Source organism: Anopheles moucheti, chromosome 3 (genome assembly GCF_943734755.1).
Source record: "Anopheles moucheti chromosome 3, idAnoMoucSN_F20_07, whole genome shotgun sequence".
Classification (NCBI taxonomy): Eukaryota; Metazoa; Arthropoda; class Insecta; order Diptera; family Culicidae; genus Anopheles; species Anopheles moucheti.
In genome coordinates, this window is record NC_069141.1 from 56,482,580 (window position 1) to 56,504,987 (window position 22,408).

Below are 22,408 nucleotides of genomic sequence, written 5' to 3' on the forward strand. Positions count from 1 at the left end.
ATGAACACACCAAATTATTATGCAGCTTTGGCCGTGCGCGAAGATGCGCCGATGAGGGAAATTTGCCAAGCGTAAGTGTTGGAGCTGGGGTGGGTTGGCGAAACACAGATTTGATGGGTACAGTCGGTTTGGACGGGGAAAACCATGTTTAGAATGTGAAGTAATTAAGTCTGCTTGTTTATTTTCCCATTGTCCCTCCAGCTATCAGCAATATGCTCCATTATGTCATCCGGAATCGAAGGACTACGATCCGGAAGCGTTCCCGATCAAGAATCTCGAGCAACGCGAGTATTGGCTGCTGATCAATGAAGCGTGCGAGGTTTTAAGTATGTTTGTAGATGTGACGTAAATCATCCCTTCGGTTTGGATCTAACATTCGAACAATTACTTTTCTTCCCCAATCAAACCCCCCCCCCCCCCCTTCTCCCTTTCTCTCTATCACTCTCTTTTCCACCCCTCTATCTCCCTCCTCCCCCCCTCCCCCACCACCACCACCACCACCGCTTCTTACTCAAACAGCGAACGCAGAGTGGCGTGCTCGCTATAATGTTGGTACGCTGAAGGAGCACTTCCCGGTGTATGAGTTCAGCGGCAACTGTTTCGAAATATTCCAGTAAGTATAACCCTGCTACCCAACTGCGCGGACTAACATTGTCCTACCTTCCATGCTTTCTACGCAACGCAGACATTTTGCTATCAATCCCCGTTCGTACGCACTAATGCCGCCCGATGAAAACAACAATGAAACAGCAGCTCCTCATGAGCTGGATATAGCATCACTACTGACCGTACCATCATTGGTATTTCATTTGGAGTTGGAAATTGAAGAATGCTTCCATGGAACAACGAAAGAGATCACCTTCCCGAGAAGCTTTACCGTCGAAGGTAGATACCGTACGGTCTGGCAGACGATGGCCATCCCGATTTCACCGTACATGCGCCACGGCGGTTTATTTCAAATGAAAGGGTTTGGCCATCGGATCGATGAAATGTGGAGTGATGTGTCGGTGATACTGGTCGTAAAGCCACACCACACATTCACCGTTGTCGGGGATGATCTGATGGTCAACGTCACCGTCCCACTGTCCGCGGCCCTGTTTGGCGGAATTTTACACGTACGGTCGATCGACCAGAAGTTGTTGACCACTGACATAATTCCTCCATTCCCAACCGCATTACCGATGGTGAAACAGTTCCAGGGCGAAGGTATGAAAACACCCACTGGCCGCGGTAACCTGTTCGTAAATATATATCGTAAGTTACGTGGTGCTCTGACGAACTCCTTGTGGAAGGAAAAGAAATTAATCAAACCAACACACCCTCCTCTATTTTTAGCCACCATACCCCGAGTGCCTCATCATTTGCTTTACGACGCGACACGCATCATACATGCGATCGAGCGATGTGCTTAAACCGTACGCCAACCTGTACGCTCAACATCTGCCACATACTGTAGCGCGCGTAAAATCTCATCAATGGAACCGTCCGCGCGCTTTCCCGCGTTATCACGTTGCTGCTACTTCCACCCAGGACAGCACAGTTTTAACACGGTCTATCAGTGGCGTAGTGAGGGAATGGTTTGTATGGGTGCATTTCCGTAAACAACACATTCCGAGTCACGCGACGGCGCGTTCGTTTCTTACTTTATTTTTTTCCCCTTTACCACACTAGTGTTTCACTATGACGTTGTACCACAATGCTAGTACGTTTCTTATTATACTCACACTCACACACACGCACCCACATAATTTATCGATTAATTCCCACACAAGCACGCACGGATTAAGAAGTCGCGGTAAAGAACGGACCGCAAAAAAAAGCACGAACGCACTGAGTCAAGAACCGTTGTAGGACAGGCAGGAGCGGATAAAACTCGCATATTTTTAGCACACACCGTCGACGGGTGTATTAACCTTACAAACGGACAAGTTCAACCCTGGTAGAGGTCGGATCCCGGGTTTCATTAGCGCGAAACATTGACGAACAGTTGAACGTAAAAGACTGCTCCGTTCACACCGGAAAGTTTGGTCCGTTTTGTGCCGTTTTTACCAGTCAGTGTAGGAAAGATTAGCACAAAGATTACACGTAATCAGTCAGGCTTATCATTGATAAGTTGCGGTGCTTCAGCGGAGGTTGATAAGAGATTTTATTCAGTGTACGTGTGTGCGTGGTCCCGCTGAATATACGATACAGAGGAGGTACGGTTTATCTTTTTTATTTGATTATAATTCAACATTAACCAACGATAATAGTTCGTTACTTATATTATATTATAGAGTCATGCGAGCAGAAAATCAAAACATTTTTTGTATCCAATACACTGCATGTACGCATTCCTTACATCAATAAACTTCGTTTCATTCGATTTCGTAACACTTGCCCTAGTGATACTCTTTTTTTTCTGTTGTATTGTCATCCAAAAGCCACAGCAAAACGTGACCTCTTAAAACTGGTTCTATTTCGTTATGCGCAACAATGCTATCAATTTATGTTTTAGGCGATCCTCTCTCGCTCGCCGCTCACAATGATGCAAACACCAAGAACGATCCGTCTGGTACACGTTTGCTTCCAGAACCTGATTTCACGTGCGGTCATATCACCACTACCACCAGCAACATCGTACGGGTTTGCCACATCTTCCAGCGCCATGCAAACATGCTTCCGCCGCACGACAACGATGCTGATCACGTCCACGATACGAGCACCAACGGCAAACGCACGATCCCGGCCTACTATTCGTCTGTTGAGCGGCACCAGCGACAGTCCATCATCGTCCAACAGTTCGTCCAGTGGTGTACGGAATCAGACCCGTTGCGTAGCAAACGGCTGCAAGCAGAAGCGAAAGCATTTGGCCAGCTATCGATACACTAGCAGGCAAGATTTTGGTGAGTAAGGTAAACGATCCTGTGCATTGGAATCTGCCAGGCAAACGATCTTCAAGAATTTTATGGCTTTTTTTAATCGTTGCATGTCTTGCGCAACGGCAAACAGGTCCAATTTGCATGTGTTGTGTAAGGTAAACAATGTAAACCTGTTTTTAAAACCTGACCCCGTTGGACTATCTTCTTTTTCGGTAACGGCCACCAAAAGGGGCGAAATCTTTGCTAACTCGAAAAGTTAATAAGACATGGGTAGATAGCGAATGGCACTTTGCTTACAAGTGCCGGAGATAACCTCGCCAAGAATGTCACAAATACGAACTTCGCATAAGTTCGGTTGCTTGTCTTATCGGAATGGCTTGGTGTGGCTTGGTAACAAACACCCAAATTGTTTGGCTCGATAATAGTCCTACTTTCTCCGCAATCCGTCTGTTTACCGAGCTAATTGTATTTCCCTTACCCTGTGTTACAGAAAGCTCACCCTTCATCACCACACAGCACCGCAATATGAGTTCCAGTGTTGCCGCCAAACAAGGGCTTGTGGCCGTCGAAGAAGCACGCCGTTTCATGGTGGACTGTTTGGTGAAATCGAAGACACCGCTTGCCCACGCAAAACAGCAAGCCGATTTACTGCTCGAAGCGGACTATCGGGGACACTTCAGCCACGGTATGAACCGGCTCGAGATGTACATTAATGATCTGCACAAGAATGCGTGCAGCGGTGAAGCGGTACCGACCGTCCTCAACGAAACGCCCGCCACCGCTTGGGTTGATGGGAACAATGGGCTCGGTGCGGTGGTCGGTAACTTTTGCATGGATTTGGCAATCCGCAAAGCGAAGGAGGTTGGTGTTGGATGGGTTTGCGCTAAGCGTAAGTACCGTGTGTTCCTGTGCGAATGGAGAATTGAGGTGTAAAACATTTCATTCAACCTTCCATTTGTAGGATCGAATCATTACGGAATTGCTGGATGGTATACGCTGCGGGCGATGGACTCCGGATGTATCGGAATGTCCATGACCAACACTTCGCCGCTGGCAAGTCCAACTCGAAGTAAGGAGGCAGCCCTCGGTACGAACCCTATTTCGGTGGGAGCCCCAGGGAAAGATGGTGATGGGTTCGTGCTCGACATGGCTACCACTGCTGTGGCGGTCGGAAAGGTAAGCATCGGAAAGCATCCAGCGATCAATATTTATTCACATCCGGATCGTTCGGTACAGATCGAAATGCAGCGGCGTAAGAATGAACCCATCCCGGTCGGTTGGGCACAAGGCCCCGATGGGCATCCGACGACGGACGCGAGCGTTGCATTCGACACCGCTTGCCTAATGCCACTGGGTGGAACGGAGGTAACTTCCGGCTACAAAGGGTACGGTCTCGGTGCGATGGTGGAAGTATTTTGTGGCATTCTGTCCGGAGCAAACTACGCCACGAAGATACGAAAGTGGACACACGCGGGGGCAGATTCGGAAGCCGATCTTGGCCAGTGCTTTGTTGCGATCAATCCGGCCTGTTTTGCACCGGGATTTGAAGGACGGTTGTCGGATATGAACAGCATTCTGCGCAATATGCCAATGGTAATATGGGTTTTGTCCTTTATAATAATGTGATCGAAATAATGTGTTACGATTTGTTTCAGACCGATCCAAACCATCCCGTGTTGGTTGCGGGTGACCCGGAACGTATGCACATGGCAAAGGTGGATAAGGACGGTGGACTTCCTTACCATGTTAATCAGATTAAGACCTGCACGGAGCTGTCGGAACGTTTGGGCGTGAAGCCGATTGAAGTGATTTAATTCGCAAGCAATGAGTAGGATGATCAATTCTGTCGAAAGCGTCGAAGGTTTCAAGGTTTTCAACATATCAAGTAATGCTTACACCATTGCCGAAAGTTTGCTTTTGGTTAAGCACTGATTCAATAAAGTATTAAATAACACCCACAGAAATGAGTTCCAATATTTGTGGACATTGTGCAATACTGAGAAATAAAGTTCTATAAGAACAAATCATGTATGTAAATTGATGTGATTTAAATAAACTTAATCATTGGTTCAACATTTTGTAAAACAAAAATCGCGCGTGTTTCGTGTTTCCCACATTATGGAGACTTGACATTCCTACCCCTCAGCATCAAGAGAAAAAAACAACACACCAAATGACAGTTCTCGCATGCTTCGATCGATACCAAAACAAACCTTTCCGCCGCATACGAAACGCGCCTCATCAAAATACGTAAAACGTGCTGCACCATGAAACTGCTTACGTACAATTTTCTCACTTCTAAGTGCATCCGTGGTGTAAAAGTGGGATATCCACTGAAATTAAACGTAAGTAACGCGTTAGCCAATAACAGCGACAGTCCCGAAGGTGCTTACCAAACCGATTTCCCCGAATCCCACAGATCTTGGAGAAGAAAGAAGTGAATGCTGATTTCAACTCCGAATTCATCACCCGAATGCTGCCAAGGTTGGAGTGGAGCGCAATCTGTGCGGCAGCAGCCAATGTAGGATGTCTTGCCATTAGTGGTTTAGCGGTCTCTCAAAAACTGCGTATGTTTCTATTTCCACAGGTTGGTTCCGAGATTCCCAGCACCATGCCCACAGATATTCAGAACGATATGGAAACGCTGCAGAAGCTTCATCACATTCTGCTCGAGGTGGACGTAGTTGAGGGTACGCTGGAGTGTCCAGAAACGGGACGCATATTCCCGATCAACAAGGGTGTACCGAACATGTTGCTGAACGAGGATGAGGTTTAAGTATGTTTGTTTGCATTTGTGCAAGCATTTCCATCAGCTTTCCTATTCCTGTATGTGCTATTCTGTAAGTTAATGTAACATAAACGTAACATTTGGCCGGATGCATTGGTCAAACAGTAATGTCGTATTGTTTCGATTATGATCGTAATTAATGTTATATGACAGGTACGGTAGTAGAGGTATGAAAAGGAAAACATTGTAACTAAGACAATTAAACAATCAACTCCACTATTGCCGTAAACCGTTGTTGCTTTATTGTTCTTTAGTATGAATAGTGAACCGTGTGAGCGCATTTTCACGTCCCGGCACATCAAACATTTTGGAAGAAAGGTATGTATGTATTGTATGTATTATTAAGTAACACGCGCATGCAGATTGCGTGGAAAAAGGACGAATGATTTGCAGTTACTTCCTTTGCAGTAAGGTACATTTTTGTCTCACCGTATTATGATCCGATCGTATCGCAAATGGGGATAAAAAATAATGAAGGATTTCGCTTTCGCAATTAGGTTACCTTACTAACACTACAAACGTACGAAACAGACAATCTTGCCAAACAAATGAGAACCGTTCTAAAGTGTGTTGGTAATAGATAATTTTCCACATAAGAGATTCTGATAGTGATCTTTGGTGGATTGCATGTTATGGACATATCTGATTTCATCTCGCTAGTATACAAAAAAATACATCATCGTAATAAATCTAACGCCTTCTGTTTTGTCGGACTGTCTAAAAGTATTAACACCGTTAACGATTCGTTCCGTTTCATTAGTTCCGTTTGCAAGTAATGTTTGAATTGTGTTGGGAATTTTGGTGTACATTGTACGCGTACTCAGCTGTATTGTTATGTGACATCGCAAATATAGGCACAAAGTAACGTACTATCAAAAAGGGAACATGCAAAGAGGCCAGCCGTGCTGCCAGCTCCCGTACGTACGTTGCAATACGCATTGATTGTATTGTTCATTTGCTAGGATTTCGTGCGGCCGTGCGGATAAGTCTAAGTAGCGAACAACAAACTAGGCTGCAGCCATTAACAAACGCTCCCGCCTGTCTGCTACCCAATCGTCGTATATATGATGCTAGTAAACTCGTTCCCTCTGTTATACTATACTTTGTTGTGTTTTTAAACGGTTCTGCTAGAAAAATATTGCACCTCAATGATCGCGTCTCTCTAGATATATCATAAGTTTGCAATAACAAATGTGCCGTCTAGGTGCGTGTACTACAAATGGTGCCAGTATCTGTTGGACCGGTTTGCTAACTGCCGCTGCTATACATCTAATTGAAAAGAGTGTCCCTATAAACGGTTCTATTGTTTATCATGCTTTCATTTGAAATAACGCTCTTTGGAATGATTTACGCTACTGGTTGACAATTTAAACGCAAGCTGCTGATCGTATCGTGACAGCTATGCTTACGATCTACACATTAGAAAAAAAATTGTATATAATTAAAAAGAAAGTAAGTAAATAATGACACGGGTCAATACACACGTAAATCACGCATAAAAATAGGCCATCGTCGTTAAAACGTTATCTTTCACAAAAATTGGCACCCGTTTGAATGGAATTATTTATGTAAATGTGTAGAATGACAAGAAACCTTATGGCACGATCAAGTCGGTGTGAAATTAACATCGAATAGTACCAACATCAACCTTCTCCTATGCGTGCTCCGGTAGATTTGCTTCAACCTTCATCTTAGTACAGTCAATTTTGTTTTATCTAAACAGTGTCACAACTAGGGATGAATTCCAACACTCTAACATTACACATCGCGCAAGTTGCGCCATATCAGCCAATTTGGGGGGCCTACATCTATCAAAACATCACGTTAATTTTGGATGGATTTTGGGGAGAATATAAAAAACAAAAAGAAACGACCGAATGTTCCTGGAGGTGACGAATCGGTTCCATTCCTCCGGCAGAACATCTTACGTGTTCCACAACTAGTTACACTTCACGTCCGCTTTCATCAGCTGCGTGTACATGCTGCCCTTCGCTAGCGAACCGACCGGACCCTTGCACAGTTCCGCGTTTGGACCGTGCGCTTTGTACGTACGTTCCGTACGTATCGTGCGATCGGTACCAGTTGCCTTCTTTTGACTGCCCTTGGCAAGATCCGGATTGGCACCGTTCCAGGTGACGTAGTCGGTACTGAAATGAACGATTTAGAGCACATTACAACAGGCCACGTGGAACACAACAAGCGTTTGTCTTACAGCAGCAAATCATCGTTCGGACCCTTGAATAGCTTCATGTTCGGTCCCTTGGTGGGTATGCGGGACGCTAGCTGGGACGATTTGCTATCCATTTTGCCATCCGAACCCTTGCTTGCCATCTCGCTGGATTCGTCTTCCGAGGAGGATGTTCTAAAAATAGAATACCTAAACATTACACCGCATGGGACGAACACCAGAAAATGTAATGCCAAGGACAGTGGGAGTAAAGAGAGAACAGAGAACGTGATAGTGATAGCGAGCGAAAGAGCACGGAGACGGAGCGGAGACAGAGAGAAAGAGAGAGATCGCGCACGATCGAGCAAAAAGGACAAAACCGAAGAGCAAGGATAATATGTGTGTGTGATAAGAAACGAAATGGAACGTGAATGCAAATTGTCCACAACAGGACAATACTTTTGGGAGAGGTTTTAAACATTCTTACACTCCTTGGTGCTAAGTACTGCATGCGTCTAATGGAGTAACTACTACGGTAAGGTATGTACACGGGGCGGTTACTAGCTCCCACGATGTTTTTCACCCGGAGGCGATCCGAACTGTGCAAAGTATCTCAAACAACAACCATCGTTAGGGAAACGTGGGTTAAACGATTTACACAGGAATGGGGGGTCACATTATCTATGCCGTACTACGTATACTCACATACCAGCGTTTGCGTTTTCTTGGTGACGAGCGAAGATAACGTGCTTGATGATAAGGGAATTTTTGGGCATGATCGAATGATAAAAAAAAGCTGATATAATGTTAGTGTGAACTTATTGATAGCTTCGACTCTCCTGCTAGAAATCGATGAGTTTTTCATTTAGAAGGTTTTTGGTTGGAACTACCCCTAGTAATTATAATAAATTCTAGTGGATTATTATTGACTGCAAAACTTAAGTGTACTAGTAGTTTGAAGCCGATGTTAAGTTGGATAGTCCTTACTTATAAGCTTCAAAATCCTAAAAATTCTGCACAGGAAGGACTTATACATTCAAACTTTATGTATTAAACATATGAAGCCTTTCCAAAGACAAGACCAATTGACAATGTTATAAAGCACGTACGTTAAGTTAGTCTTCTTCTAATAATCTGATGTTTTAAGTTTGCTAAAAAAGATCTGGGTTCATACAATGTTTCTATTCAACAAAAATATATTGAAAGAATAGATATAAAGTCAAACCAAAGGATTTTATATACAAATGAAATAAGTATAGGCACAGATATTCATATCGTTCGTTCAATCAGTTCAAAGAGTCTTCTAGGTTCTGGATCTTAATCAAATTTACCCAACACCAATCTTAGCTAAATATTGTTACATCACAATTGTTCGTTACTTATTTTAGATTATATAGACCTTTCACCTGTTATCTTCATCTAATATAGGAATTAAATTTAATAAACAGTGCAGTTTAGAATCAAAATGAAAGTGAAATCGAAAGCAAACACAATAAGACCACACTAGAGCACCAACATGAACAATGTAAACATCTGAGCGAGATTTGATAGTTGGAATTCTTTTGTTAGTACATTTAGTAAATAACCGTTCGCGCGCTTCAGCGTGACGACCGCAAACCGGGGGACACGAAACAATCAACAACAAAGTAATTATAAACCATAGAGCATATCTAAAAAAACACACACATATATATAGATACACGTAAAATACACACACATACGGAAGATAGGAACATAGTAAAACGATAGTGATGGGTGAAACACACTATTCGGAAGTAAAAGATCATACTTTGCGTGATCGGTTTTGGCTTTCGGGCGGTTCTGCTTGCCAACACCAACCGCACCGCTGCGTGCACCGTTTTCCCGCACCTTCGCGGACGGATAGTCGGGGGATGAGTCATCGCCGGGGGTACTATCGCTGCTGGATGACTCCTCCGTCGTACCGGGTGGGCTCGTTTCGGGGTCGGAGCATTTGGCTGCGCTTGCAGTGGCACTTCCCGCCAATGCTTCCTGCTTGTCCGTGGACTTAACACCATCCACCGTGGTTGATCCTGGACCCTCGGAGCTTCCTGCTGCTGCTGCTGCTGCGGCCGATGAAGCAAGGACACCGCCATCGTGGGCACGTTTGGCCAGCGGTGTGCGGGGCTGTGACGAAGCGGTGCTATTGCTTCGACTGCAACATATTTGGTGCACGACGGCAAGCAACAACCACACAAACACAATAGAGAGAGAGAGTGAGATAAAGAGGGAAGGAGAGTCCACACAAAAACACGCGGGCGGTAACGAACATGAGCGTGGTGATGCGGTGGTGTAAAATCACACGTGATGCGTGCCACCAGAAACACACACACATCGAAAAAAAAACATTTGAATTTGAACGATTGTCGAACGATTTGTTCAAGGGTTAGAGGGGAAACAACACCGTTGTTAAGGACATTGGCATGGACAATTTTTGGCAAATATTGCGTCAAGATTGTTGTTGATAGTTTCCAGTTTTGAAGCATTTTTCGAATTTCGATTTTGCAAACAAATTGTCAATAATTTCGCGTAACATGTGTTGGGACCGGGTATGATTTCAATGTTGGATGAAAAGAAAGAAAAAACGAGAACGAGAATGAGGATAGAAGAGAAGAAGAGAGAGAGAGAGAGAGAAAGAATGTACAGGATATGCGTATTTCGTAGATAGATTCGCATTTGTAATGTGTCTGTTATGGCGACCTAATCAAAAGCAGCTATCAGTAGTGTGGCGCACTCTGTTACCGGCGATGCGCTTCCTACAACACGATCGCGTGATCATCGCTTCGATAAAGCATTCTAATTCATTACGTTATGCGCGCGGGATGCGATTGGGTTTGGTGCATCGTTTGTCAAAATGAATCTCTGCAGCATGGACAGCAGCTTCACTAAAAGCGCATGAGACGCATGCAGATGGAAAAAAACTAGGACACGGCACGTTTGGGAAGGGCAACAGCATCGCAGCAAAGGAAAAGGATACGATACACATAAACGAAAGAATACACAGCACGGTGGTGCTTTGTGAAGCGGTTTTTTTTGCAAGGAAAATACTCTACTGACACTAATAACACACGCACACACGCTAGGTGAATTTCCGGTTTCTGAGCTATAACATCACCCTTAGAACTGTCGAGATGCTAACACTAAAGCTTTCGTCCCATTCTAATAAAGATCTTTTTTTCAAACGGCTCTGTTTCATGATCAAATTAAGGACTAGAGAAAGAGAAACAGAGCTTCGCAGCACAGAATGCATTCAATTGTTGAATTGTTGCAGCTTTACTGTTTGTCGACTCACTTTAAAGCTGCCATTCGTGTGTGTACCCCCGCGGTGCACCTACCTTGGCCCAGCGCTTCCCGTACCGCGGGCATTTTCCTTATCCTCCTCGGATTTGTGTGGTGCCTCAATCTTGACACTCTTCTTCTTATCCTTATCCTCCTGGATAACAATGTTCAGTATCTTTTTGGCGCGTTCCTCCGAATAGTCCACGCTTTCCAGTGCCATTAGAATGATTTTCTCCGGCGTATCCTTATACTTTGTCTGCAGGCGTGATTTAACTAAAACACATTAAACACATGGGAATGAAAAATGCATACTGCACGCAGGTAACTACACTTCACCGGTTGACTTACTTTTCTTCTTTTCTTCCGGTGACTTTAGCTTCGGTGTAGGCGTTTTCTGTTCCTCCTTTTTGTCATCTTCGGTCGCTTGCGACGTACCGGTACCTTTGCGTGAGGCGGAATTACGCTGCGGAATCGGTTGTTCGCGCTTATCGTAACCCATCGATAGCAGCTGCTGGGAAGCGTTCTGTACGTTATTGTCCGCGTTAGCCAGCACGTCGAGAATGAGCGTTTCTTCCGCCTTTGGGAAGATGCTTTTCATGTATCTATAAACGGGGGGAGGAAAAACGAAATTGGTACGTTAGGTATAAACACTGAAGTTGGGCACACAAATACTGCTAACATAAGAAAAGGGGTTTTGTTGTCTAGCAAAACATGAACAAAACGCAAGAGAAAACAGAAATCCTGTTCCGGCATATCACATCCAACACATATAAGAACACATGCAGCGGGAAGAGAAAAGAACGTTAAGGTTTAAACATACCGAAAACAAATGAAGCCAAAATATAACTGAAACAAATAGATAAAGGTGTAACTTAAGGATACATAAATGCATAGCCTAAACACTAGCAAAGAGTGAGGGAAAGCATAATAAAAATGTAACACAACGACTAAACCCAGTCAACGGCTAGCAGCCACAAGCAGGCAGTAAAAGTAGAACGCGTTTAGTTTAGGAACCTCAGCTTCATCTTCGGCGACGAGTGTGGTTTCGGCGAGCTGCGATAACCGTCCCCCGGTCCGTTCCGTGGTGATCCGTATCCGCCACCGTACCCGCCAGCATAGCTACCGCTAGCACCGCTGGCCGGCCGCGGTACGGGGCTTCCCGTACGCGAGCTGGACATTTCGCTGCGTCCTCCCAGCACCGGTGTCATCTGGAACGCGGACACCACGCCCATGGCCGTGTTGTGGAACGGGCGATGGCCGAGCGGTGGCGTCGAGTAGGGACCCGGCGTCGTTAGCGGATGTTTCTCCACCTGCAGTGCGCTTATTACGACCGCCTCTCGGTTGTAGTACCTGCCAGTACGTGTACACGCATTTGTTTCGTTGTGTATGTGGGTGTGTGGGTGTGTGGGTGGATCAGGAAGGAAAGGAAGCGCAAGTTTTGCGACACGGTAGTACACGCACAAGTATTGCAAACACGTGAGCCAAGCCAAGGAAGTATTTTGTTGATTATTGTTAGATTAACACGGTTAACGAGAGCGCATTGAAGGATAGAGAATGATTCGATACAGAAGAGTTAGCGTGCGTGATTTAGATTTAGAAAAGAAATCGAAACAAATATGTGTGTGTGTGTGTCTGTGTGTAAAGTGTTAGTAAAACATGGCCGAACAAAGCATTAGACTGCGTGATTTATATTTCAAATATTTGCTTCAACTAGTTTTTAAGGGAAGCAATAGAGGCAGCTGTGTGTAAGCACATTGCACCAACCACAAAAGCCTTCCAGCCTTGATGGCCTTGATGGGAAGTGATACAGCAACTAAAAATAGTAACAGACCATACAACAACTCTCTCTCTGTTGTTGTGCTTGCGGCAATAAAAACGAAAGATCAAAGATATCAGATTGCAAGCGCACTCGTCGCACCAGAAAACACTGCCACGGAAAGGAAACAGGAAAAGCAAAAGCTTAGCTAATCAAGGCGACAGTGGAGTCAGAGCTAGTACAGCCGAGCGGTGCGAGACAGAATGCAAAAAAGAGATGCAAACAAGGATGTGCTTTGATGTTGACGGAAGAGTGGGCATTAAGCATCGCACAGCATTACAAACACCGAGAACGGCCGGTAAAGCACAACACACGTGTCCAAGTTTTGTGGCAACAGACCACGGAAGGCTTCGGTGGAGTTTTGTGTGTCCTGATAGGGGGTTGCTATTTTTGTAGGAGGTAGTACACTCGGTCAGGTTCAGTCATTAGTGTTACACTTTTGTTAAAGCCTTTCATTGAAGCGACTAGCATATAGCAAACTTTTCCCGTAGTGCATGTGACACTATCCATTTGAAAGTTACAGGACTGAAAAATTAAACAGTGTCTATGGGACTCAAGCCTTCAAACGACGATTATCCCGAAACCGTATGTTCAACATTGGCGAACATTATAACTCGAAAACAATTCGTCCGATAAAAACCGTCCGATTTTTTTTCTGAATTCTACACAATTTCTTCAGTCATCGCACGTAGCCGATGCAGATAATTGTAATTTTAACATGGCTGGGTCTGTATACTAGCTTCTTTTTTCCAAAATACTCATATATAATATAGATATATAAACATATAGATTTCGCTTTAGCTCCAACGATGGGAAGGTTGTGTTATCAGTGATGTCACGTTTCCTGCGTTATAACACCCGATGGAGTTGTTCAACATTATTTTCGGTATCAGGCATATGACAAGTTAAACATTTTGTCACACATTTATATTAAACATTAAAAAAATAATACCAAATTTATCTATTTTTCAGATCACCAGAGTGCACTACCCCACCAAATGCATCATCTATGTAATGAAACTGGTAGCAGTCTTTTAACTGATATAATTTTACAATTAGAATTGTAGTCATTTCAATGACACAAACTACTACAAAACCGATTCAACAGCACAAAGCCAAAAACCGGTATTCAATCCTCTCCGTACCGGTTAGAAAGGAATTTTCCATTTCATCCCGTTTTAAAGTAAAAAGGTCCTAATTGTTTAGCTACCTACAATTAACTAATACCTCAACCCGAAGGTGCTTTTCCATAGATATCTGCCTTTTGTATGCCAGTGGTGTGTACGTGTGAGAGTGTAAGCGAAAGTGATGCTGGACACTTTCCATTGAAGCTTTCCGTTCCACTTGGAACGCTCTCATACTCACTTCTTCAACAGCATCCGGATGTGGGTTTCCGGTACGGTAGGGAACATGGAGTTAATTTTAGCCACCGTTAGATCGGTTTCCGCTGCCGTCACGTTCGTCGTGAACGTGGTCTCCACCATGCCCTGGCGGCCGAGTCCCATGCGCGGGCTGGACCGTACCATCGGTGACATTTCCTGCGCAAAGAAGGAAAATTAATGCAATTACTAAACGGTGTAAAAGGTTCGGCTGTGTCGTTTAGCAACAAAATACCTGTCTTATGTATTACCATAAATAGAGAACGAAATGAAAAACCAAACACAAACAACGGGTGTGGATGGATGGAGACGCATGGTGGGTTGTAGTACTTACGATGTGCTGCTGCTGTTGCTGCTGAAGCTGTTGCTGTTGCAGTCTTTGGGCAAGGTTCGGGCTAGCATTAAGGCTAGGCACACCGGAGGGTGGATTCTGGAAGGCGGCCTGGGCTGGATAGAACGAGTTACTCGAAGGGTACACATGATAGGGAGAACCATGCACTGGCTACGTTTTGCCGAATCGTGTTGGTACGGTCCAATTTTACGGAGTGGGTGAACATTAGCATAGCGGCAGTACAGTTTCGGGGTTTTTTTGCGGGCGACGTATGACAATGCGGTTACAGAGTACACAATGTACACGGAATGATGACACGGGACACAGTCAGATATAGCGGGCAATACGAATACATAGGCGCCATAGAAAGAAAGATTGAGAGAAAGGCGTAGAAATGAATTGAAGAGGAACTTTTACATAGAAACAGCACATTTACACTAATCGAAACAGAGCACACTAGCTATAGAAAGGAGTTGGTTCCAACTTGCAACAAGATACATCTACAAACAACACGTTCGTACGACATCACCCTTCTCTTCCCTTCCAACTTTCTTCTTCTCATTAACTCATCCCGTCCCCTTCCGGAAAGATTGCCAACGGGGCACTTGACGCACTCGCGAGCCGGGACGAATGCAGAAGCGTCCTCGCGAGCACGCCCCAAGCATTGGTTGGGCTTCCCAGACTCAAGGATCGGTTGTTGAAACGCACGGAGCATGGTGACACACATTCGCCACCTACCTGCATGGAAATGCTGTCGTTAGAGATGTGAAGTGGTGCTCCAGTTTGCAGCTGGCGGATCCTGGCCCGAGGGTCCTCCCATTGCGTCGTCTTGGTAAACAGGTTCACATAGTAGCTGCACGAAATGACACAGATAACAAGCATATGAGTTATGCAACAACACAATCGCCCGACACAAGCACACACACACACAGAAACACATTCCGATAAGATCCGCTTCAGGGAACGTCCTTATCGCCATGTTGGATTTCTTCACGCAAACACATTTTCCAACGCATTTCACGCCCCTTGTTGTGCACGTGTGTGGCAATGGTTTTATCCTGTTCACAGCAACTTTTACACCAACTGCCTGCCATACTTACTAGCGACCCGTTCTGGAATCGTATTTACAGTCCCAACCGGGCGGTAACCCAATTTGGTCCATTTGCTCGGACATGCTTTTCACTGCACGCTTTTGCTCAGATTGATGAAATTGTTATGCTTCGATGTTGTGTTTCACAGGGGGTTTGATTGTTTGCGGCTGCGCAGAATTCAATTCATGCGTGTGGCAAGGCAAAGCGAATGCGGGCAGGCAAGCCGAACTGGTTGGCACGAAATAGCATCAAAATCAGGACATTTCTATCAAAACCACATATCCACGTACGATGACGAAGGTTCTGCGGTGGGATTTATGTGTGGCACTATTGCATCGGATTTCAAATATGCTTCACGCACCGGAAAACATAACTGCCGAACCCAGTAAAATCCAAACACCAACTTTGTTTATAAATAACGGTGACGTCATTGTCGACCGTCGTCAAATGTCAAAAAGTTTCGTTCAGTTCGGGTTTATCTGAAATTCTAAGCATTTTAACTTTTGTTACAACATGTAAGCTTTGTTTAAAAGATAGTACATTTATTATTTGTTGCACAAGAAAAATATGCAAATTTTAAAAGTTCTGTACCGTTTCCTTACCTAGTGATCTTTCTTAATAAAAAAAAAACATATCTTCGTTAAATGTCACTTCCATGTCCGTTGTATTCATGCATGACCGAACACAGTGTTCATCGACAATAAAAAACAACTCACGAATTCCTAGCAAGTGAGATTAAAATCATCAAAAATGTGCCATTAAATCGTAGAAAACTGCCTTAAAACATTGGCAAATGTTTCTTTAACACGTAAAGTTGTGTTTCACGTCGTTATCCAGCAGTTTCAAGCGGCAGAGAGTGGAGAAAAGCGTTTCACTAAAGCCAACACATCAAACCACCCAAACGTACGTGTGGGAGGTCCTGAAAACACCCGTACTAAAAACATCTGTTTCGGAAAAGAGAACAGCGAAATAAGATTTGAAAATGGAAGATATTTTCCATTGGTGTCGTGAGGGAAACTCGATCCAGGTGCGCCTGTGGCTGGACGATACGGAACATGATATGAATTTGGGGTAAGTTTTCGCTGTCGCCAGAACCAGCTGTCATATGTGGGGTGTTGCGTGCGATACCCATAAACGGAAGAAAATTGCAACAGGTGTAGAACGAAAAAATACGAAGCATTTTGTGTAACATTCACTTCAAATAATACATAACAAAAGGTATTAGAACAATTTCGGTAAAAAAGTGCGATGAAGAGATATGCTTTCCACTGCAAAATATGACGTCATGTTGTGTTGACGAAGATTTGGATCGCGCAATGGGATGGTTCATTGCGAGGTAGCGGAAGGCGAGTATGAATGAAATGAACCTACGCGCTGCTCATAGTAAACGCGTTTGTTTGTGTTCATCTGCAGACGGCGTGAGTTTGGGCGCGTCATGTACGATTTGAATATTTTTAGCATAGTTGACTAATGCGGTTGGTTCCGTATTTTTTCCCCTTTTTTAGTGATGATCATGGGTTTAGCCCATTGCACTGGTGCGCCAAGGAAGGACATACCAAGCTGGTGGAGATGTTGCTGCACCGTGGCGCACGGGTTAATGCAACAAACATGGGCGACGATATACCTCTTCACTTGGCATCAGCCCACGGCCATTATGATATTGTGCAGATGGTAAGGTAACATTGAACCATAAATGTGATGGATAATCTGGAATAAGCTTTTTTTTCATGTCTGCAGCTTATGCGCCATCGATCGGATGTGAATGCGGCGAATGAGCATGGAAATACGCCACTGCATTATGCATGCTTCTGGGGCTATCAGGCCATTGCGGAGGAGTTGGTCAATAATGGTGCATTGATTTCGTTAGCCAACAAGGACGGTGACACGCCGCTAGATAAGGCGAAAACGTTACTAGCTACACGGTGAGTAATAATTATATCAATCCGCACAGCTTGCTCGATCAAAGTGCTAATGTTGAGGTGTAATTACACCTTTTTATTTGTAGTTTACACAATCTGGCGGTTGAGAGTGGACAGGAGCTGAAGAAAATTAGCTTCAAGGATCAGGGGTGGTCAGGCATGAAAACGCGCTCCCGCGATGCCACACTGTCCCGCTTCAAGGGCATCAACATCCAGGAGCTGACACTTCACAACAAGGTCGCGATAACGCCCGTCGGTGAAACATGGCGTGGTCGCTGGCAGAACAACGAAATCATTGCAAAGATTCTTGCGATACGCGAGTGTACCGCGCGTGTGGCGCGCGATTTCAACGAAGAGTTTCCGAAACTACGAATTTTTTCCCATCCAAACATTTTGCCCGTCCTCGGTGCGTGCAATGCACCGACGAATTTGATCGTTATCAGCCAGTACATGCCGCGCGGTTCGCTGTACGATTTGCTGCACGGTACGGCCGGAATTGTAGTCGATACGGCACAAGCGGTCCGATTTGCGCTCGATATTGCACGCGGTATGGCGTACCTGCACTCGCTCGAACGCATCATCCCGGAGTATCATCTGAACAGCTTCCACGTTATGGTGCGTATAGCTCTGTTTGTTTAATCGTATGAAACGTATGGTATTTATGTGATTTCTTTGCTACAGATCGACGATGATCTTACCGCACGTATCAACATGGCGGACGCAAAGTTCTCCTTCCAGGAGCGGGGCCGCGTTTATCAGCCCGCCTGGATGAGCCCGGAAATGTTGCAGAAAAAGCGCAGCGAACGCAACTGGGAGGCGGCCGATATGTGGAGCTTTGCGATCTGCATCTGGGAGCTGGCAACGCGTGAAATCCCGTTCGCTGACTTGACCCCGATGGAGGCCGGTATGCGGATCGCTACGGAGGGTTTGCGGGTAACGATTCCGCCCGGTACTTCGCCCCATCTGGCGAAGCTGATCAAAATCTGCATGAACGAGGATCCGGGCAAGCGCCCGACGTTCGATATGATCATACCAATACTCGACAAAATGAAGCGTTAGTTTCATTGGTTAAGAACGATGTATACGTCGGTGGTGTACCTTTTTCACCAGTGTGTGCCTCTTCGCGACAAGTGGTCTTTTTTGAACGGTGTGCAACGAGAACTAACCTGAAAGGATTATTTATTTTTTTTCCACAATGGATCAATTATTCTTTCTCCCTCCGTATGCCAATTTGAACGAAACAACAAAATATCTTTTATCGACCCCTATTTCTTACCAACTTAAAACAATAACGATTTTGTCGTTGAATCGTCGTTTTTATGTCGTTATGTTATTAATAACAGTGCCTTAACTATAACAAGCAAACGATCAATTAGCAAACGAGTAGTGGGAAAGTATTACACAGTTCTTAACGTTAGACAAACCGAACAGTTAATACGGAAGCACAAAACACGGGTTTGGAAAGCAACATTTCAACTCACGATTAGTTCTGTTCGTTGTTTTTTTGCTTTTAAAATGTATGTTGTAATCGTTTGTTGACTCGAAGTAACTCTCCAAACAACTAAACACTCTTAACTGTGCGTTGTAGTTATTTAGAATTAATCGATGTATTTTTGATACAGGTAATAAAAAAAAACATTAACCAACGTCCTGTTTGTTTATGATATGGGTTTTCAAGATGTACTCTTTAGTGAAAGATTATATCAATCAATCAATTTCTTTTCTAATTACGTTTCTACTTCCTTTTTTTACTATTTTCTATGTGAAATGCATCTCTTTGATAAGTTCTCAACTCCACCACGTTCCAAATATAAGTTGCAGTGCTCCCGACTTTCAGTAAATACTCTCGCGCTCACGGACAACCGCTGGTGGGCACAATGTAAGGCAGTGTGTCCATGACCTGCAGTAACATTTCGCGGTGCACTTCCTGCTTTGTGGCTCTATAGCAATTGAATAAAGTTTACGCAGTTGATGCACTCTCGCTCTCGCTCTCTTTCTCTCGCGTGTGATTTTCACCGTAGTACCATGAAGTCCCTTTTCGCGGAATCCCTTTACGCCGTACGCCGGAGAGAAAGGAAAAGAGAAAGAGATCCCGATGTCGAGAGGATACCCAATGTCATGACATGGGAAAGGAAGAACCGCACCGCTAAAGGACGTACTCCGGGGGTGGAGAATGGGTGAGAACAGAAAATTAACTCCGCACACAGTAAACCGGGCGTAATGCGGTAGCCATCGGGCTTTCCCTCAGTAGGCTGTGAAATGTTTAAAAAAAACAGTAAGGGCAAAGGATGGGGCTAGACTAGAGCACCTGCCCGAAAGTTGCAGGCTCCAAGTGGAGAGCAAAAGGTGCAGTTGTTTGCACCGGTGAAGAAAACGTCCCCAGCATATGTGAGCCTGTGCTCACTTGGCAAGTACACAACAAGCCTGCCAGGCTCTCCCGGATTGGCAGTGGGGCGGGCTTCATCGGAGGACGGCTTGGCTTTGGTTCGACAGTCACATTGTGTTGGTGAGCAGTACAAGAAGAACGCACTCGAAAGAACGCGAAAAAGGATGTCAAGTGTTTTGGCTGCACGGCAAATCGTCGTCCTGGTTCGCACACGCTCCCGAGCACGCACACGGCGCTCGCATACTCGCTGGTGGTGACATGTTCCTTAGTGCGTCGTGTGATTGCGAGATTGTGAACTTCCTGCGGTGTGTTGTGGAGTTGTTGTGCGTACCGAAGACAGTGAAGTGCAGCATGTGATTAGATAATACAACACGGTTGCAATACACTTTTGCCAAAACGTTCATCAGTGATTGCTCCGGCAGTACCGAAATGTGAAGCGTGTGTGTGTGTGTGTGTGTGGAGGTTCTTTTACAGGCTGCGAATATAAATACTACCCGGGAACCCGGGACGCGTAGCAGATGGAACATTCGCTGTTCTCCAACAACTCGAACAGCTCGGAAAGGTACGGACCATTCGCTTGCAGCGACTGCATATTCGCAACATCACCGACCAAGCGGTTGGCAAGGCATTCTCACCGGTGCTGACCCCATTTTCCCGGTGCTAAAAGTCATTTCCCGTTTGCACTGGTTTTGATCAGCTGAATATAGGTCAACGATTTCTTTGTTTCTGTTTGGCGAGTTCGGGCTCTTCGGTGGCGAAAGCGACAAGCACCGGGAAACCGCCACAGAAGCACGGTCATTCGGGAGAGGGTCAGTGCAGTTCGAAAAAGAACCAGGATCAAGCGAACGCGAGAAGATGGTGTGACATTGTATGCTTTTCACCCCAGCCGAAGTTTGATCCGCACGTTTTTTTTTAACGTGCGTTACATTTTTCATCTGGATTTTTTTTACAACATTTTAACTGCCCATCCATTGGCGCAAATTTCGATCTTCTGTTTTCGTTTCGCTAATGCTTGCTTGATATCTGACTAATTCTTACCCTGCAGCTCGGCAATCGCTTCCTCCACTACAACCCTTCTGCATAACACGGCCAGCCCTGTAGGACACGCGGTTCAGGTCGGGGGAAATAGTAGCTGCGTCAATGTCGGTGAAGTATCTTCAACGTGCAGCGTCGGTTCGGCCGATGAGACGGTTTCGTCGCCGGGCTACATCAACACGGCAACCGAGTCGTCAATTTCAAGTTTGGATGATCTTAAAAATGAAGGTAAGTGGATACATTAATGAGGGGACAGTAATTTATCTGCCTGTAACGAGTACTTCTGGAGTAAAACTTAACCAGTTGCCTTTGCTGATATAATAAGAAATTTTTTGTGTATGTCATATCCTTTTGAATTTTACTCACATTTCAATAATTCATTTCTAGGACAAGAACTTTGTCCAAAACTGAAGATAATCTTTTAGTAACTTTTAAGTGGAATAATGTCCCGAAGTATAGTTAGCCTTGCATCGGTGGAAGAACACTAAAGGAGTTGCTACAAAAACAAAGCCAATATAACATTGTAGGACGTTCTCACTATCGAGCAATGAAATTAGTGATGGGGACTCCGGAGTGCAATCATGACTCCACCCCTACCCCAAAGATGAAAGAAATCCGGAGTCGACTACGGTTTACTCCGAAGTTAGCTACGGATTGGACTCCGGCATACTTTGGGATCTACATATTTGAAGTCGGATTACTCCGGACTTTGACTTCGAATTTTTAATTTAACGAATAAATTTACTTTAATGGGTTTTAACCCATATTTTGGTTTTCCACCGTTTTTTGCGTTTCCTTGAGATCTCTCAAATGTTTTCTATCGGCATTTTAGCACTATTCGTTGGTGTTTTCCTCAGCGTTCTTCGTACTCTTAATCTTACTCTTAGCGTTAATCTTAAACCAGATGAAACGTATTAAAAATGCCCGGTACCTTGTGACACAATCAAGGAAATTAAATCATATGACACCTATCTCACGTGGAATTCGAGGGGTCATCATCGACTCTGAGGAGGAATACCTAAATAATTTTATTCCATCGCCTCCAAAGACTCTCTGCTTAATCGACTGCTAGGTCATAATGTACGGTCTCAGTAACTCTGTAGGAATCTTATGAAACAATTATTTGCCAGGAAAATTCCTATAAGCAGTTTTGGTCTCACAATGAATAAACCGCTAAAAGAACGATTGATGGTGGATGGAATACTCTCTAGGCCCTATGATACCACCACGGCTCTGCATCAAGGATATGCCCTAGCTTGTTTTCTCTTGAACTTACGGCGTTGTCATCAGCGACTCGGAGGTGGAAATTTCTGACACCACCTTCTATAAGTCAATCCC

The 22,408-nt window shown here is 44.7% G+C and overlaps 6 protein-coding genes across 9 annotated transcripts in view; 5 read left to right on the plus strand and 1 right to left on the minus strand.

The window, feature by feature from the left end:
• Positions 1-1,546, plus strand: LOC128302844 (chaperone protein DnaJ 2-like). Its single transcript, XM_053039691.1, is given in 7 exon segments — positions 1-71; positions 202-326; positions 520-613; positions 686-1,254; positions 1,336-1,399; positions 1,431-1,467; positions 1,469-1,546. Coding segments are annotated over 7 exon segments (1,038 nt in total).
• A 981-nt stretch (positions 1,547-2,527) lies between these two features.
• Positions 2,528-4,812, plus strand: LOC128303388 (uncharacterized oxidoreductase YjmC). Of its 2 annotated transcripts, none has more exons than XM_053040324.1 (5): positions 2,528-2,885; positions 3,352-3,750; positions 3,823-4,037; positions 4,098-4,454; positions 4,517-4,812. In XM_053040324.1, the coding sequence occupies exons 1-5, from the start codon at positions 2,528-2,530 to the stop codon at positions 4,673-4,675; spliced, it is 1,488 nt and encodes a 495-aa protein (XP_052896284.1). In that variant the 3' UTR covers positions 4,676-4,812. The 2 variants fall into 2 exon arrangements, with proteins under 2 accessions (XP_052896284.1, XP_052896285.1); XM_053040325.1 differs by lacking the exon at positions 2,528-2,885 and adding an exon at positions 2,984-3,016.
• Positions 4,813-5,069: 257 nt separating this feature from the next.
• Positions 5,070-6,233, plus strand: LOC128303311 (multifunctional methyltransferase subunit TRM112-like protein). The gene is made up of 3 exons (XM_053040224.1): positions 5,070-5,206; positions 5,281-5,382; positions 5,449-6,233. The coding sequence occupies exons 1-3, from the start codon at positions 5,129-5,131 to the stop codon at positions 5,635-5,637; spliced, it is 369 nt and encodes a 122-aa protein (XP_052896184.1). The 5' UTR covers positions 5,070-5,128; the 3' UTR covers positions 5,638-6,233.
• A 907-nt stretch (positions 6,234-7,140) lies between these two features.
• LOC128303312 (muscle M-line assembly protein unc-89) lies at positions 7,141-15,987 on the minus strand. 3 transcript variants are annotated; one of them, XM_053040227.1, is made up of 10 exons: positions 15,740-15,987; positions 15,378-15,492; positions 14,643-14,810; positions 14,295-14,467; positions 12,128-12,463; positions 11,462-11,715; positions 11,170-11,386; positions 9,606-9,989; positions 7,862-8,011; positions 7,141-7,796 (listed from the first exon to the last, which is right to left on the minus strand). In XM_053040227.1, exons 1-10 carry the CDS (start codon positions 15,811-15,813, stop codon positions 7,589-7,591), a joined length of 2,079 nt encoding a protein of 692 aa, XP_052896187.1. In that variant the 5' UTR covers positions 15,814-15,987; the 3' UTR covers positions 7,141-7,588. The 3 variants fall into 3 exon arrangements, with proteins under 3 accessions (XP_052896187.1, XP_052896186.1, XP_052896188.1); XM_053040226.1 differs by having other exon boundaries at positions 7,862-8,026; XM_053040228.1 differs by lacking the exon at positions 12,128-12,463 and having other exon boundaries at positions 7,862-8,026.
• Positions 15,988-16,431: 444 nt separating this feature from the next.
• LOC128301700 (integrin-linked protein kinase) lies at positions 16,432-19,265 on the plus strand. The gene is made up of 5 exons (XM_053038294.1): positions 16,432-16,801; positions 17,236-17,401; positions 17,468-17,652; positions 17,736-18,264; positions 18,331-19,265. The coding sequence occupies exons 1-5, from the start codon at positions 16,713-16,715 to the stop codon at positions 18,706-18,708; spliced, it is 1,347 nt and encodes a 448-aa protein (XP_052894254.1). The 5' UTR covers positions 16,432-16,712; the 3' UTR covers positions 18,709-19,265.
• A 1,194-nt stretch (positions 19,266-20,459) lies between these two features.
• LOC128305881 (ecdysone-induced protein 78C) overlaps positions 20,460-22,408 on the plus strand; it is a 36,993-nt gene continuing 35,044 nt past the window's right edge. Inside the window, exons 1-2 of the mRNA XM_053043511.1 lie at positions 20,460-20,597; positions 21,081-21,298. Coding sequence (XP_052899471.1) covers positions 20,554-20,597; positions 21,081-21,298 — 262 coding nt within the window. The 5' untranslated portion in view covers positions 20,460-20,553. The remainder of the gene's footprint in view (positions 20,598-21,080; positions 21,299-22,408) is intronic.

Coding starts and splice junctions, on each gene's coding strand:
- LOC128303388 (XM_053040324.1), top strand. CDS start 2,528: ATGCAAACACCAAGAACGATCCGTCTGGTACACGTTTGCTTCCAGAAC. Junction 3,751..3,822: donor TGGATGGGTTTGCGCTAAGC/GTAAGTACCGTG, acceptor TTCCATTTGTAG/GATCGAATCATTACGGAATT. Junction 4,038..4,097: donor CTGCTGTGGCGGTCGGAAAG/GTAAGCATCGGA, acceptor CGTTCGGTACAG/ATCGAAATGCAGCGGCGTAA.
- LOC128303311 (XM_053040224.1), top strand. CDS start 5,129: ATGAAACTGCTTACGTACAATTTTCTCACTTCTAAGTGCATCCGTGGT. Junction 5,207..5,280: donor GATATCCACTGAAATTAAAC/GTAAGTAACGCG, acceptor CGAATCCCACAG/ATCTTGGAGAAGAAAGAAGT. Junction 5,383..5,448: donor TCTGTGCGGCAGCAGCCAAT/GTAGGATGTCTT, acceptor CTATTTCCACAG/GTTGGTTCCGAGATTCCCAG.
- LOC128303312 (XM_053040226.1), bottom strand. CDS start 15,813: ATGTCCGAGCAAATGGACCAAATTGGGTTACCGCCCGGTTGGGACTGT. Junction 14,811..15,377: donor ACGACAGCATTTCCATGCAG/GTAGGTGGCGAA, acceptor GGCAAAACGTAG/CCAGTGCATGGTTCTCCCTA. Junction 9,990..11,169: donor ACGGGAAGCGCTGGGCCAAG/GTAGGTGCACCG, acceptor AATATGTTGCAG/TCGAAGCAATAGCACCGCTT.
- LOC128301700 (XM_053038294.1), top strand. CDS start 16,713: ATGGAAGATATTTTCCATTGGTGTCGTGAGGGAAACTCGATCCAGGTG. Junction 16,802..17,235: donor GAACATGATATGAATTTGGG/GTAAGTTTTCGC, acceptor CCCCTTTTTTAG/TGATGATCATGGGTTTAGCC. Junction 18,265..18,330: donor TGAACAGCTTCCACGTTATG/GTGCGTATAGCT, acceptor TCTTTGCTACAG/ATCGACGATGATCTTACCGC.